This window comes from Centroberyx gerrardi, chromosome 12 (genome assembly GCF_048128805.1).
Source record: "Centroberyx gerrardi isolate f3 chromosome 12, fCenGer3.hap1.cur.20231027, whole genome shotgun sequence".
Classification (NCBI taxonomy): domain Eukaryota; kingdom Metazoa; phylum Chordata; class Actinopteri; order Beryciformes; family Berycidae; genus Centroberyx; species Centroberyx gerrardi.
The window spans coordinates 9,389,015-9,404,828 of record NC_136008.1 but is presented as its reverse complement, the minus strand read 5'-3'; the positions used below and the strand labels follow the sequence as shown (position 1 = coordinate 9,404,828).

Sequence of the window (15,814 nt, the reverse complement as noted above, 5' to 3'; positions counted from 1 at the left end):
AAAAACTAATGGAGCATGATTTTTGTAATGTGTGTAAACAGCTTAAATCAAATTATTCTCATGATTAGAGTTCTGACAGTAAACTGATTACTGGTACATGTAATCATAATCAGTATCAGAGTTGGGGTCAATTCACTTCACTCAATTCAAAATGTAAAGTGAAACTGCAAATCTTTAGATATAAGACAGAAAGGAGAGAGAGATAATTGCAATGCTTTTCCAGTTTGTAAATTATGAATAAAATCCGCTTTTCAATAGACAAACTCCAAAGTGAACTGACCCCATCCCTAGTCTGTAGGTACCTGAGGTAAAAAAAAAAAAAAGAAACATTTGCACATGTTTTACCTTGGATCGGGTCTGTATCTCATACTGGGTAGAGACTGTCTCTTCTTTAGCACCTTCTCTTTAGTGAGGGCACTTTTCTCTTTCTCGTTTTCCCGTTCCTTGTCTTTCTTTTCTTTCTTATTTTTATCCATCTGTAAAACACAAAGGAGCAGAGAAGGTGAACCGATGTCAATCTGTCTATACAAGATACACAGCTACATCTAGATTTCTAAAAATACAACATGATTATAAGAACAGAAAATACAGCACAATAAATTATGAGTTGTTATACAGAAAGTACCGACTCTGCAAGAAAGAGGGATTCTGGTCACAGGGCATTTTTTGCTCTCTTGTAAATAGTTTCTCAAGTGCAACAATCTCACCATTAAATTTTCTTTCAAGGCCAGGTGAATGACAGACCCACTGGTAGCAACAGAAGCAACTGTATTAAATTTCATGGCGTTTTAGCTTTGCTGGTATTGTGGAAAAACAGTTACATTATGAGGCTCTGGATACTGCCAGGTTCTCTTTCCTGCCTTTTCTGCATTCCAGTGGATTGCGACTGGGCTTGGCTCCGAGTGACCAATTTGTTAACGATACGTTTAGCGTCAGGGCAAAAAAACGAATTTGGCAGACGTACGGGTGTGGAGCTCCGTCTGTGCTGGCGCTGGGTGATGTCTGGCGTGCTGGACGTCACCCTCCAGCGGTCGGAGCAGCGGTGGTGGGGCCGGTGGGCGCACAGCGTCAGGGGGCTGGCCGAGGCCGAACGGGGGCAGAGGGGGGATTCTGGGGAGGAGAGAGACAAACAATAACTTCATACACGCGCCCACTTTTACTTCACACATCAGCAAAAGCTTCTATTTTGCTATGAGACAGATATTATACGAACATGAAGCCCAATTCTTTTGTATACTTACGGGCATCTTTGCCGTTGCTGAGGACACTGGCAGCACTGCGGCTGCGGGCGAGGAAGGACAGGGTGGGCGTCATCAGCCGGTCCACTATACTGCTCTCCCATGGACTCAGTGCAAGGGTTCGGGCTGCAGGTGTGGATAAACAGACCGAAAACTGTATAAGTCTTTCTATTAGCTTCAAAGATACCGCTTAAAATGCACGCCGGCATTTTAATATACTCGTAACAGCTCTGTTACGAGTATATTTGCCCCAAACCGTCATCACCTGCATCCACATTAGAGAAACTTGCACGCATTAAAAATCAATCATTGCAGACGTGTTCCCCCTGATTATCCAGACAGTGGAGACAGTACTCAAGATGAACTGAAATCTTAAACTCATCACCAGATGAGGAAAGAAAAGAAATTCCATAGTTGATCAGGTTATGGCACACAAATGGCAATTTGTCTACAAGCCACAAAGACACTCAGGACGCCTAAGCTCCATTCCTCTAAAGAAAAAAAAATACACAAAAACCCCAATAAAACACCTTAATGACACCCAAAGAGATTATGAGACATTGGAAAAGTACAAAATGAGCTGGATAAATGTGTCTACTCTAGCCTTGGGCTGTACTGGTCCCACCCAAGAGACAGAATTATTTGAAATGCTTGTCTAGACAGCGAGTCAATTATTTATAACCGTAGCCTTGAGCATACAGGCAGAGAAGTAACTGTTCTGTGGAGCCTCATCAGCATTTATTTGGGGCCACAACTTTCTTCTTTGGATTTAAGGTGTAGTGACGAGAAATGCAGCGCTGACACCCTGCACTGACTGTTCACAAGGATATGTAGCGGAGATATGAGAGACGGGACAGGTAGAGGGGGGAAAAGAGTTGGATTCGAAGTTTTTTGACAAGGGAGGGGTTAGGTAAGGGATGTCAAGAAAGGAGAAAGAAAGCAAGAGAGTGAGAGACAGAGAGAGAGAGGCACAGAGTTAAAAAGATGAGGAGAGAGGATGGAATGAGGAGGGGTGGATGGAGGCTAAGAGATGAGCTTCACCTTTGTATATTTTCCAGCAGCACAGAGGCACAGTCAGTGCTTCGGGGAGTGTTCAGAATGTATTATCTCCTAAAAAATGCTGACTCACAACCTGGTGCCTGACTTCACTTTTTCAAACTCAGAAGTTTCTCTTTTTTTTTTTTTTACAAGAGTACACCATGACCTGGTTAACATACTAAAACAAGACTGCAGCTGCACTTATCTAAAGCACGACTTGTGGATAGTTCTGAATGTGAGTCGATCACAAAAGGAAATCATTCATCTTTGACAAGTACAGAATCACACTCACCTCCATACATTCAATCAATAAAGCACTTAAGACATCGTCAAAGACACAAATGAGTAAAGAAGGACCCGACTGACAACAGAAACACATCAGGAATGAAATGACCATCACCACAAAATGAACCAACCCAAAGACAATAAAAAGGCAGAAGAACAAAATATGAGCACAGTACATAAACTCATATTATTAAAATATCAGCATGAGATTGGGAAAAACACAGAGGAAACGAGTCAAAAGTCACCCCCACAAACCAAATTTTGGAGAATAAAAAAAAAAAGAACTCATTTGGAAGATGGAAATGAATCGGAGGTCAACCATCAAGCACAGGAGAGGGACTGAACACAGGAAGGGGGGAAAATAACTGGAAAAATAGAGGACGATGGAAGGGTTCGGAGGTGTCGACGGCGGCAGAGTGATGGACACAGTGAAACGGGAGGCGGGGGGGGGGGGGGGGCGCTCCCAGACGTTGCCTTACTTCTGCTGGGGGAGTTCCAGAGGGTGGCGGAGGACTTGGAGAGTCGCTTGTTTATAACCGAGTCCACGTGTTTGGGCAGGTTGACCGCCGACACAGAGCATCTGCCTAAGAAGCCGAGAGAGCGCCACACAGATGTTCACACAGGTCACATGGTTCAGAGGCGGAGGGGAACTTCTGTGGCGTGTTACGGTTAAATAAGGCCCCTATAAACATACACCCACATACTGCACAGCCATAAGCAATAACAGCATGCTTGTAATGTCACCCACCCCCACTAAAGCACATACATGTGGGCTGACTGCATATATAACAACACACACACATGTACACGTGCGGTTCACTTCAGCTGGCCTTTAGGCGTGCAGGCAGACATCCATGGTACAAGACAAGTGCTTAAAAAAATGACATTTTATGTTTCTGAATGCCTCAAAAACTATAGACTTTAAGGTTCTCCTCTATATTCTACGTGCAAAGCATAATGCAAATGAGGACATGCCTTTTTAAAAACAATACCAATGCAAACAGCACATCAAAAAACGGCTACACTCAAGAAGAACCTTCAGCAAAAACAAAATAATAATAAATAAATAAATAAATACCACCAAAACAAGCCCAGTGAACAGGGGAAGACACATCGAAATAACCGCACCAAAAAACAACCAAACAAGTATTGGAAAGAAGCTGGCAGGCAATGCATTATTCATTTCAAGGTTGACAATGTGGACTGACGCTTCAGACGAGAGAAAAACCTTGAATCTCAATACTGTCATGCATTTTGATTGCATCCATCTGAAATTCTTGCATCTATTGCCAGTTCTATATCCCTTTAATACACTCCAATCAAGTGAGCAAGCTGTTCTTTCCCCAAAATGCCACCAGACATGATTCAGAGGACATTAGTGTAATGGAGGTATTAAGGCAAGCCTAAATGTCTCCATTTCAATACACAGGACTGATGGAGGAGGCAGAATGCTCTTTTGGTCCGCAGGCCAAGACGGTTACTCTGCAGCATTTCCTAAACAACTCCCTGAACCCTCAGCTTGTCCGCTGCAGCCTGTTTACGCTTGTTTACTTTCATCATCTGACAGACGGCAAGCTGGTGAGGGAGGAAGGAAGGGAGAGATTGATTTGAGTGTCAATAATTCCCTTGGCATATGGCAGCGGTGATTAAAGGACATAAGACGGAACTCAGGACTCTTCAGATTTAGAGCTGCGAGTGTGTAGGATGGCACATAGGGACACGAGCAACACATCCATCAAGCTGCATTCCTCCCCACAGTTTCTACAGTACTGCCCAGGCACCGCAGCCATTGCAGACTCTGATCTCAGAGTCCGCTGACAAGTCAGGACATTAATCAATGCCAACTAAACATTAACGAACAACGTATTCGTTTGCTGCTGGTCGATAGATCCCCACTTACTGCAACGGCTGCACTAAAGCAGCTGAATACATAATCACAGTGTGTGATCAATAGCGTCTGGTCGTGTCCAGGGGCTAATGACCCTGAAGTAATGTTTAAGAGGCAAACAGCCTGAACTAGCTAACATCAGAGGAAGTGGTCAGCTAAGATGAGCACTATGACTGATACAGTAAATGCACATCAGATATAAACAAAAACAGAACTCAGCCAAAAACTTAAAAATCTGTTTAGGCTGCATTACTGACTACGCAGCCAGCATCATATGCCAACCCCAGCATTATGCATGATGTACACCTTAGCCATTCACTTTGCTGTGGAGAATAAGGAGCAGTGAAGTGAAGTCTACCTCATGTCTGGTATAATTAAAATAAACTCCCATCCTAAGCTTCAACGCTTCAAACCAACCTACATGGTGCAATTGTAGATGAAAGAGTGCCACTTGTTTTGTTTTTTTGAATCTGTAAGACAATTTACTGTAGTGTCTGCTCATACCAAGCGCCTCAATGGAACATCTATAGGGATCTGTGAGAGCATGGCTAACTGGCTAGCCTCATTTCTCTAAAGAACAAATTACCTCTGCAAGGAAATTGGACTGGTGTAGCAGAACATCATTGAGAGAGCAAATAATGACGCATCTGATTCAGTGAGTGTGTATTTTTAACCACAGAGCGGTTAAATCAGAGATATGCCTAGATGTATCTTTGATGAGCTTATAAGGAACGAGGGAGAAATGTGAAGGCTGATTGACGCTAAAACTATTTTCTTCTAATGGACTTGACAGGTTAATGGCACTGAAGTTCAAGAGTCAGTAATGACATGGAAAACCTTGACAGATTTGAGTCTATAGCCAGTAAAGTGCTCATACGTTGCACTGATACTGCACTGCAAAAAAAATCCATCTTATCAAGCCATTTTGTCTTGTGTCAAGTCTTAATTATTTTTCTTAAAAGAAGTGTAAAAATCTGCCAGTAGGATGAGACCATTCCACTTGTTTCCAATGCAAATCAACTTGTTTCAACAATCTTCTTGGATCAAGTGACATTTTCTTGGAGTGGAGTGGTCTTCCTTATTCTGCCTTGTTGCCAGATATCACTTGTTTCTAATAAATTCCTAAGACTTATTGTTTTAAGAAGAAATATATTTTAAGACTCAACATGAGATCAAACGGCTTGCTAAGATGGACAATTTCTGCAGTGTGTATTCTGGCAAGGTGATTGACATAAATTGACTGAATTACTATGTGAGGCAGTTAACCTTTAGCCTTTGACAAAGAACGAATCCTTTTCATACAGCATGGTTTTGTGATGATGTGTATCTGGGTTCCTGTTGGACAAGTACACTCACTTTCTTTCTGGCTGGAGTTCTGGCTGAGGGCCCCGGCCCAGGACCACCTCTGCTGGCGGATCTCTGCCCAGGTCTTCTTGGTGGACCTCTGGATGGCTGCCTCATAGCGTTCCTGCAAGGGCAAGAGAGAAGAGGAATTAGTCATTTAAACCGCCTAGTGTGTGATGAAAGTATGTGTGACCTGTAGAGATGAAATACTGATTTAAGGCATGCTGTTTGCAACATCCAAGGTCAGAATCCACTTACAAATCAGTGCCATCTTTGACAGGATTAGTGTTATTAAGCTTCTAAAGCATCACATATTGAATGCATTATTTCCGAGCCCCTGTTCTATTCCCATCGTACTTTGTTCTTCTCCAGCTTCTGTTTCTGTCTCTCCTCCAGGGCGGCCCGGCGTTTCTCCGCCTTGATCCGCTGCCCCTCCAGCTTCCTGCGCCGCTCGTCCAGCTGCTGCTCCCTCAGCTGCCGCGCCTTCTCCTCCTTCTCCAGCCACTGGGTCTTTTTAGTAGCTATGGGGAGCAAGAGGGAAGACAGGGTCAGGAGGGTTAGGTGTTGAGGATACCGGAAAATGGAGCCCCCTCTCTCTCTCCTATGCCCTCTAGATGGGTAGAGTATCCTTGGTACGCATCCTCTTTCAAAAATCCATTCTTTGAAAGGAGGTCTTTATCAGTTCTGACTCTAAAGTGTGTGATATCTGTTGAAAGGCACTATCTGACATATAAAAGCTTCTTTCGATAGGTTGATGGTATTCAAGTAAAATCCTTTTTGAACTCATGCAACTTGAGGAAATGCTCCAAAAAGTCAAGCCTCTCTGATGTTCACTTCAGATCTAAAGCCTTCTTTGAAGAAATGTGTTGCCTTTTACCTCCATCCCCAGCTCCTTTGGAAAAATAAATTCAATTACTTGACTTTTCCACAGAATACTGGATTATGCCAAGTTGGACAGATAGTTCTGAACTGACACTTTACCAGACTAATCGCATCAAGCCTCCACGTCAGCTTCAATAAACCCCGCACTTTGATATGGTAATCGTCTCCCCGTCCCTGAGCCACTCAAAGAGGGTATAAAGAAGCCTTCTGCGGCTGCCTCCCTGTGTACACAAGCCACCATATTTCTTTACAGCTACAAAGTAAAACCTCCATGAAGAATCAGCTTCTGCGAGGAGGCGAGGCTTAGTTCTCCAAAGCACTCGATGCAACAAAAGCAACTAGTTGTGGTTATCAGATTATGGCCAAGGGGCATTGCAGCAATGTTTGGGGCTACAGTGCTGAAGATTTATTGGGAGGCACAGAGCTGGGCTTTTATCTTAGAGGGGAACAAAAAGCTGAGTTATACCGAGGCACAGCATGCCAGCACCTCGCAGCAAAGAAATATGTCCCTGTGTATTACCGGCTGCAGTGCGTATTTCAGCTCAGCTCAGCTTGATGGCTTTTAATAATGACAGAGAAGCCACATCATTAACTTCTAGCGATACAAAGCTTTAGGGGCTAGTAAGTAGACCCCAGCAGTGGGAATTTGCACGAAAATCCGCCCTGGTTTCAGGATTTGTTGTGCTGTGATCAGAGCAGGAGGAGGAAACAGCCTCAAGTGCCCACAAAGGCAACATTTAAGGCTTGCTGGCTGAGATATGTTACTGTTTTCCACATCCATAACTTTCCCTCCACCTCCTCTCTGCTGCATCAAAGGAAACCAAACAGTAACGAGACTGCACTCACCCTTCCCAAGCAAATTGAGTGTGTGACACTGTGTGACACTCACTGATTGCATATTTGAACCTGGCTCATTCAACCGCAGCATTGCAATGGCCACGGTTTTCCAGACTATGTAGGAAAAATGAGTTGGGAATTGACTGGGGGGCTTCATGGTTATACTGTACCAGGGAGAAAGTTATTCTGAACGCTTTCCACTCATAATTAACACATCCAATTTTCATTCATCGTCATTCACCATCTGCCATCATCTCAGTGATGTAGTGGAGTGCGGATTTAAGGGATCAAAAGATGACCACTCCTAAATATCTGAAGTAGATATTCCTTAAATAAGTCCCTCAACTCTCCTGACGGTGATCAGCATTAACACCCAACATCTGAGCTTTCTATAGCAAGGTCATTAAATAATCATTAGCAGAGTGCTGCTCCCACCCTGCTCACATTAAGTATTCATATTACCCAACCGCAGACAGACAAGACAGGAGAGTAGCTTCTGCGCGGTCACACAGCCAAAACTCTGATGCAGCTCTCTCAAAGATCAGTGAACATACATGCATTAGTCAGCTTCACTTCAACGTGATGAGGAGTATTTTAATGAGATATCAGCTGGAATATGAAGGAAGCAGGAAATGTAGGGATCTTCTATTACAACTTAATTACTGATATAAATACTATGGGTGATATTTCATAAGCAAAATCTTCCTAGCCAAGATCGCTTTCAAGCTGATATTGTAAACAAAAGCTTTGGTTGGATCTTATCCTTATCCCAGTCTGAATGAGGGTATTAGATCAGGGCCATACCATCTGGCCTTACTGGTCTCCCAATTAGACTGATCCATGGTAGGAAATGTGCTGCCCTCATCTTACTGCACTTGAATACATGGTTAAGATTAACAACTGGGCATTACTGAAAGTACAAGTAGGATTGCGTTGAGTTTTGCAATAGAAATGAGTCACGAGAGAATGCAGGGCGCAATTGTGAATTCATTCTCTATTATTTTATGCAGATAATTTTTCCATTCTGACCTACATAATATGGCCTGCAGCTTTTACTATAGACTAGTACAGCTTTGCCAAAAGTGAGGCCAAGATAAGATATCATACTTAATATCTATATCACCAATGAAAACCAGGCACATTGTAAAAATAACAAAAGAATTTCCAGAAACATGCAGATTGTTCTCATGATACCGCTCTGGGTTTAGATAGAATGACAGTATCTAAAGTGTAAAACTATTATTACCCTGCGAGACTCAGAGACTCCCACATCCCAGAGACAAAAATGTCCACGCAAGCAATGTGACACAATCACACACTAACACCAAAAATGGCACAGAACTCTGAAAAGAGAGGTTCACTCAACTTTGCATCTAAACAAGGCTATGCGAATTCACAGCTTTCCCTATTTCTCCAAATATCCCTGTTTTTTTATTGTTTCTAACAGTCTGATTTTCATTTGGCAACACAAATGTGTTGAGATGTAAATTCACAGCCAAGCTAAATCTGGCCGCGAGCGTTTCTAAAACCCTCTCATTTCTATAGTAAGATTGTAATCAGAGTGGTTTTGTGGTGTGTGATTCTAACATGTTATCTCCAAATGCAAAATCTAAGGAGCGGTGTGGAGCTGCAGTTGGGACAAGGGGAAACACAAAGTTCAAACTCCGGGCACACAACATCCAATAATGTCAGCCAATAATGACAGTCACTTATACAAAAATGATTGGTTAAGTGATCAGTCTATGGCTACATGAATTGATTAAAACACGCATCTAAGAAGGCTTAAATGTAATTCAGAGAGAGAAAAGGTTAAAAATAATGATAATCTCTCATGGGAAAGAAGAAAGAAGACAGCCACGACAAAAGGAACACACACACACAATAATGATGTTTTTTTTAAAAGATGATTATATGAGTGACACGATTAAAACTACTCAGATGTATTAAATTGATACATCCAACTCAAACAGAATGACTGAGAAAGGTCTTCACCACCACCACCAGCACCACCACATACACATAGGTGAGTGGCTTACCTTGTAACTGGCTGAGCTCTTCTGCAGAGGGGAGGGGCGAGAGAGAAGACAAAGGCAACTGTCAATCATGCAAAGCAGTGCGCCGCCAGTGTGCCACTCTAGCCGGGTGACAGCGTGACAGCCATGTGTTAAACAAAAACACTCAAGCAGTGGGATGCCATCACAACCGACAGAAAAATACAGCCATGGAAATTGTTTTAAAGCCCCGGAGAAATTCTGAGCAAAGGCACTGAGAAGTGTCGCATCATTTGATCAAACTATGTCAATTCAAGTTTGGTTAAAATGTAGAAGAATGCTCTGAAGTTGCAGGTGCATGGAACAAAGCTCAGATGAAGACAGACATTCTGCACACTGCCAAAAATGAACTGGACAAAAATCTAGCCAAAATCTTATCAAAAATCTTGCCAGGAAACTTAAAAGTGCAAGTGCATCAACAAAAAAAACAAAAAAAACAGGGACGAAAAAGGGCATATGCATTTGTGTCAATAAATTGATGATTTTGGCTAGATTTTTGGCAGTACGCAGAATCTGTCTGACTTTTTTTAAACTAAACTTGGGTTAACATAAATTTTAGTGCTGCGGTGAGCCAAAGCGAAACAACAGACAATAAGCAATTGTTTTGAAACTGCTCATGAGTATTTGAGCATGCAAGCAGAAAATGAATGCTTCTTAACAGTCTTTAGTAAAACGTTGGCTTGGTTTTTGCATATTTCAGCTGCTGTTGTGCACAAGCCACAACTATCCTTTAATCTTCAAGTTTCTGTGCTACATGTGCAAGCCATCTGTAGCCGAGAGCCAAACCCAATGGTGACACAATCTCAAACCCAAAACAACAACCTCTTCTCACCCCCGACACTAGGGGGAGCTCTCTTCCCATGTAAAGGGCTCATCCTCCCACCTCTCGCCTCGACTTACCCAGATATTTGGCCTTCTCCTCCCGCCGCTCCTTGGCAAGCTTCTGCCTGTCCTCTGACTTGACTAAGTCTGGGGTGAGAATGAGAGAAAAGGGAGAGAAAGAGGGAGAGGGTGTGTGAATGAGAGAGGTCATTGTACACTCAGATCAAGTCCAATCCATTCGGCCACATCTGCACAGCTGGAGAGATAAACCCCAAGGAAAGCTGGCAGTGGGAATCAGATAATATAATATTTCCATGTTCAGACCTGGGCCAAACAGTAGTTGGCATTTGCTTCTGTTTTCAAGCAGGTAAAAACAAATGCTAAGAATTATTTGCATATACTCATTTGACCCAGATCTGCAACACCAACAAACCCTGGCAGTGAGAATCTGAGAAAGTGGATTCACACCCCACTTCCCTGTAGATCCTACTCGATCTCTCCCCAGCCAATGATTCCAGTCAAGGTGAGACTGACTAACCAGCTTTAGTTGACACTCTAAATTAGGGGTTTTCCATCTTGCTTGTACATCTGCAGAAGGAATGGGCAATCATGTGTGATGAAGGGCTGAGAGTCTGTGGGTTTTCATGCCAACCAAAGGCTACACCAGGTGATTTCACTCATTAGTTCCTCCTCTCTGGTTGAAGGTGTGCCAGCCAGTGAGATCAGCTGGTGTAGTGTTTGGCTGGAATGAAAACAAGCAGACTCTCGGCCCTCCATGGCACATGGTTGCCCATTCCTTCTGCAGGTGTACAAGCAAGATGGAAAACCCCTAATTTAGATTGTCACCTAAAGCTGGTTGGTCAGTCGTGTAGTGAATGAAAGCATGTAAATGTAATTTAAGAGTTAATTTCCAGAACACTACATAACAATTTTGGGACAAAAAAAAATAATGCTAATAACAGATATAACCTGTACCTTATCATTCAATATCTCTACAATAATGAGGACCCAGTCTTTAAAAGTGTCCACCAAGGACTTAAATTACCTGTCTTCCTCCAAGATCCTTTAGGTACCAAATTCTTTAAAAGTACCATTATTTCTAGCATAATTATTTCTTTGCCATCAATCATTTTGTCAGAGTAGTTGTCATTCCCGCCTCCCTTCAACTGAACACCGTGGAGGGCAGATAATGATGCACGTTCCTTCTCTTAAACATGATTATATGGGTAAATGTTCTCTTCTGTGCTGCTAAGTCACAGTGGCAGGGGCTTTTAACTTTTTAAAATCTCACCACGAGGAAATGCATGCCACAAGACAATGACGGGAAACTGGCAACGTCAAATGGCAGATGCCTGTGCGTATGACCGAAGAACAAATGTTCAAAGAGAAGTCTTGAGGCGAGCCAGTCGTCTTCAGATAAGAGCTGCAGTATGTAGCAGGCACACTAAATCTCATGTGCCATCTGGACGTGTGTGTGTTTATGTACGCGTGAGTGTGTGTGTGTTATAACTAGAGGGGGGTGCTTACATATCCCCCTCTCTGTGTGACATCTCTGACGTTCGGTCACACATACCATTACCCCCAAATACCTTTGCAGTACCACTCAGTAGGAGTAACCCTTGGGGCAGAGCGGTCCATACAAACACAGAGCTCAGCCATCTCAGGAATTCCAACTGCATCCTTTCATGATAGCTGCTGCAGCTTCCTGGGAAAATATTGTCCTTGACTCATGTTGACTTGCTAATAAAGCACAAATTGCTCTTGTACTGACTCTGAAGAATTTATAGATGAATGCATTTTATTACATGATTATGATTACAGCCAAATTAATCCATCCTCTGAGAACATTGCAACGTAATAGCCTAATTCATAACACAGAATCACAGCTGGACTAGATAATTCGGAACTTTTGGGCATAATCCAAAATGTGTTATTCCTATTTTAGAACTCCTGTTTTCTGAAATGGAGTTCTATATAGGCTACAATCTTGATCTTTCCTAAGTACCTAGTCTTCATGCCACATCACCCCCTCAGTCCAAACAGACCATATGTTCCACATCAGAGACAAAGGAACTCATCCTTCGGCAGAGTCTAATAGGGTGAGGCGTTAATCATAACACATGAAAACAATCTGTCGTGCAGCCTCCCCTAAGAAAAACCTCTGACCCACTTTGGTATTTATAGGAATATGGAAAGCTCAAGTGCACGATGCTGTTGGGTTTGATGTGTGCTGCTGTTTGCAGCTCACCACCATGTTGATCATATGTCACATGCGCAGGCTTCGGAGACCAAAACAGACTGGCCCAGAAAATGCTGCTGGGTGCAGTGTTAGGGCTCCAGAGTGTGAGAACACACTCTGGCATCTTTTCAAAATCCCGGCTCTGTGTGATTCTCTATGCCTCTGAATGGGGGTAAAAGAGGAGCAGTGTGGGACATACTGTATAGAGTGATGTGCCGGCCAAAACAGGCCCCACTGAGCAAAGCCATTGGACACACTAGAACAAAAAAGAATCCCAATGTGTCTGTACATTTTCTATCCATCTACTCACTATTGTTTCTGACAGAAAACAGACAGAACGTCCTATGCTTTTACAGCCACTCCACAGCAACAGATTATAATCAAGCATGGGTGAACTGAAGCAGCGGGACGCCCCTGACGGTGACAGTGTGGAACAATCCTTGACACCACCTTCCGGGGGGGAGCTGGTGGACAGTAGCCAAGTGCCATCTCCGCTGTCATAGGGAAATGGTCGAGATGTGCCAAAATTTAATTAAGCAGACCATTACGAGAAGCAGTGGTTCCCAACTGAGCTACAAGCCTCACTATTTCATTTCACTAATTAAGAGCCGTGGAGTGCTTCTCGTCCTCGTCATACGCCTCTGGGTCGTGCAAAACCTCACAAATAATGAGCTTTACGGAACCAGCGGAAAAGGAACTTGGAGGACAAAAGGGAAGTGAGGGTCATTTCTGGAATCAGGAGACTTGGGAATAAACCACATATTTCTCTAAAATAGACCAGACTTTGCCAGCATGACAGCTGAACCAAGAATACCAAAAAACCCTTGATATGACCGATGTGGCCGAGGTCATAGCAAGGTATTCGAAGTGACAGTATTGTTACGGTTTTGGGAGCAATTTGGGACTTCGGGGTTTATCCCTGTCACCTCATGCTATGGGAATAAAGACCATGACCACAGTCAGTGGATTAATGGATAAAGAATAAAGGGGAGAGAGAAAAGAGGCTTACACTCCAAGAAAACCCAAACATGTTCCTTGGAGTTTGCATGTGCTGTTAGCCAGCGCCTGTGAGCAGGACAAGCAGCGGCATTGTGGACTCAGCTATGGCGCAACTGCCAGGTCAAACTAAATGCCCTCTTGGCATCACTCACTGAAATGGGATGCCTATTCAGGTTCCTTCTGCCCACCTTTCATTAGGGACCGGAGGTGATTACAAACCCCCACACGAGAGCCTGGCAGCGACTAGCATTGGAAACCCACTTACCGACGAGGATCATCTGTCCATATATTACCGGGATATTTTCTGCAGGAATTCAATTCCGCCTGAAATCTTTGAGCCCAAAGCTACAGCTATCCTTTCCTCAATGGGGCTGTGTTCCACACTTAGTACCGACAAACAAAGATAAACTGCAGCAGCTCTATTGGATTTAGCTTCACTCCTGAAAGCATGTGGTCACTATTACTCTGATACTGAAGCATTACCTTGCCTCTAGAGAGCTGACCCAATCCACTGGAGTGCAGATGTAATTGCTCCATTATCAGCACTGCTTTAGATCTTCTAGTCGAGTCAGGTCTAACTGAACTTCCATTATATGTTTTGCCTTTAAGCCACTGAATTCTATACAAGTTACATTAACGCATTATAGCAGAAGCTTTTGCTTTACCTCTTTTCGACCTGGGGACAGGTGATGCCGGTGAAGCAGGTGATCGGGGGATGATGTCAGGTTTTGTGGGGGTAGCCAATCTCTGGTCTGTGTCTTTCTTAGTGGGGGACTCCATTCTCTGGGTTGTGTCTGTCTTGGGGGGGCTGCTCTCCCCCTCTGGGTCCGGCCGTGTGGGGTTTGGGTTCAGTTCTGAATGGGGAGCTGGTCGGAGAGAGAGAGAGACAGAGAATGAAAACAAGTGAGAAAATGACGAGGTAAGATGAAACACAGGCACAGAGACGGAACTCAACCAGTTCGTCTTCATTCCTTTCACTGCTGAGCCTATGCAGCTCAGTCTGGATGACGTATACTGCAACCTGAGTTTCACGTATCAAGTGTGAGGGGTGGAGTCGGTGGCTATAAAGAGAAGACTATCCTCTCCTCAAAGGGGAATTGTTCAATTTTATAATTCAGACTAAAGTGGTCACTCAAATTTCAATGCTGTAACAAAACAATGAAATAGAGCACCGCCAAAGAATCAATCTGTGCTTCTGTACAATGATTTTCTTTTTCCTAGGGTTCAGCGATATTATCTACTGTACAAAATGAGATTACACACTTTGCTCAGTAGCACTAGATAATAGGTCTAAGCCTGCCCCTCTAACTATGCACCTAAAACCACTCCTCCACAGCGGCGACGGATTTATCGACAGCCAGGCCTGAGCAAATGGCCTGACTGCCTGGCAGAACAAAACACAGTAATTGCTTTTTGGCCTCTTGATGATTCCATTGAGGTGGAATGAATTGCTTAGGAAAACAGCGTCAGAGTGATCATCTGCCCAGAAGTAGCCAAACTTCTTTCTGATGAAAACTACTCATAATAGCAGCCGGTTTAATCGCTTCAGCCTACTGACATAGGCTCAACACTCATTTGGACTCCCAGAGATTTTAAAAGCTTCTTGATAAAGGAGCAGCCGGACTGGCTTTCTTGGGACAGCAGCTTCACTCAGAGCACCATGACTCACATTTGGCAGGCTGCTGAACTTGAATCTCCTGCTCAAACATAAGTTTGCCCAGGCTTTGGCGGCCAAACAAAGAGCCTCGCAGGGGGGATATTTGGCTTTGTCCACTCAGCACTGTACCTCTGCATTCCCTATGAAACCGTGTTGGGGCATAGTTTCTTCTTCATAGTCTCTGAGGGTAAACACTGGGGCAACACGCTCTAAATTATTCAGACATGGGCTAAAAACAACACAGACAGTAGGGGGCTGTCACAGAGAGACAGTGCGTGAAGTGAAGATTTACTATACGAGTGCTGTGCTATTCAACAGTTTTGGTAGGATTGCATGGAAGAGCACCAATGAGGAGAGGCCGATGCTGTGCAACTTAAAAATCGAGAGAATTGGTTACAGCTTTGTATAGTGTAGGCAACTGTATGCTTCTTAAGCCATAAATGTCTCCTCAAAACCATGCCGTGTAGTAATTTTTTGCAAGCCTACTGCTCTCACGTGAGTGACACTCAGATGGCTATTAAACCCCAGTCACAG

At 43.6% G+C, this 15,814-nt stretch overlaps 1 protein-coding gene across 8 annotated transcripts in view; it reads right to left on the bottom strand.

Annotated features, from left to right (window-relative positions):
* map7d1a (MAP7 domain containing 1a) overlaps nucleotides 1-15,814 on the bottom strand; it is a 44,482-nt gene that overhangs the window by 14,825 nt on the left and 13,843 nt on the right. For 5 of the 8 annotated variants that reach the window (XR_013506887.1, XR_013506888.1, XM_078286954.1 and 2 more), the window contains exons 2-10: nucleotides 14,289-14,489; nucleotides 10,464-10,532; nucleotides 9,549-9,569; nucleotides 6,151-6,314; nucleotides 5,806-5,917; nucleotides 3,041-3,145; nucleotides 1,242-1,364; nucleotides 965-1,110; nucleotides 346-476 (exon numbers count right to left, since the gene is read on the bottom strand). Coding sequence is in view for 6 of the 8 variants with exons in the window: in XM_078286954.1 (XP_078143080.1) it covers nucleotides 346-476; nucleotides 965-1,110; nucleotides 1,242-1,364; nucleotides 3,041-3,145; nucleotides 5,806-5,917; nucleotides 6,151-6,314; nucleotides 9,549-9,569; nucleotides 10,464-10,532; nucleotides 14,289-14,489 (1,072 nt within the window). In the remaining 2 variants the exon portion in view is untranslated. The remainder of the gene's footprint in view (nucleotides 1-345; nucleotides 477-964; nucleotides 1,111-1,241; nucleotides 1,365-3,040; nucleotides 3,146-5,805; nucleotides 5,918-6,150; nucleotides 6,315-9,548; nucleotides 9,570-10,463; nucleotides 10,533-14,288; nucleotides 14,490-15,814) is intronic. The other 3 variants (XM_078286957.1, XM_078286955.1, XM_078286958.1) reach the window with 3 other exon arrangements.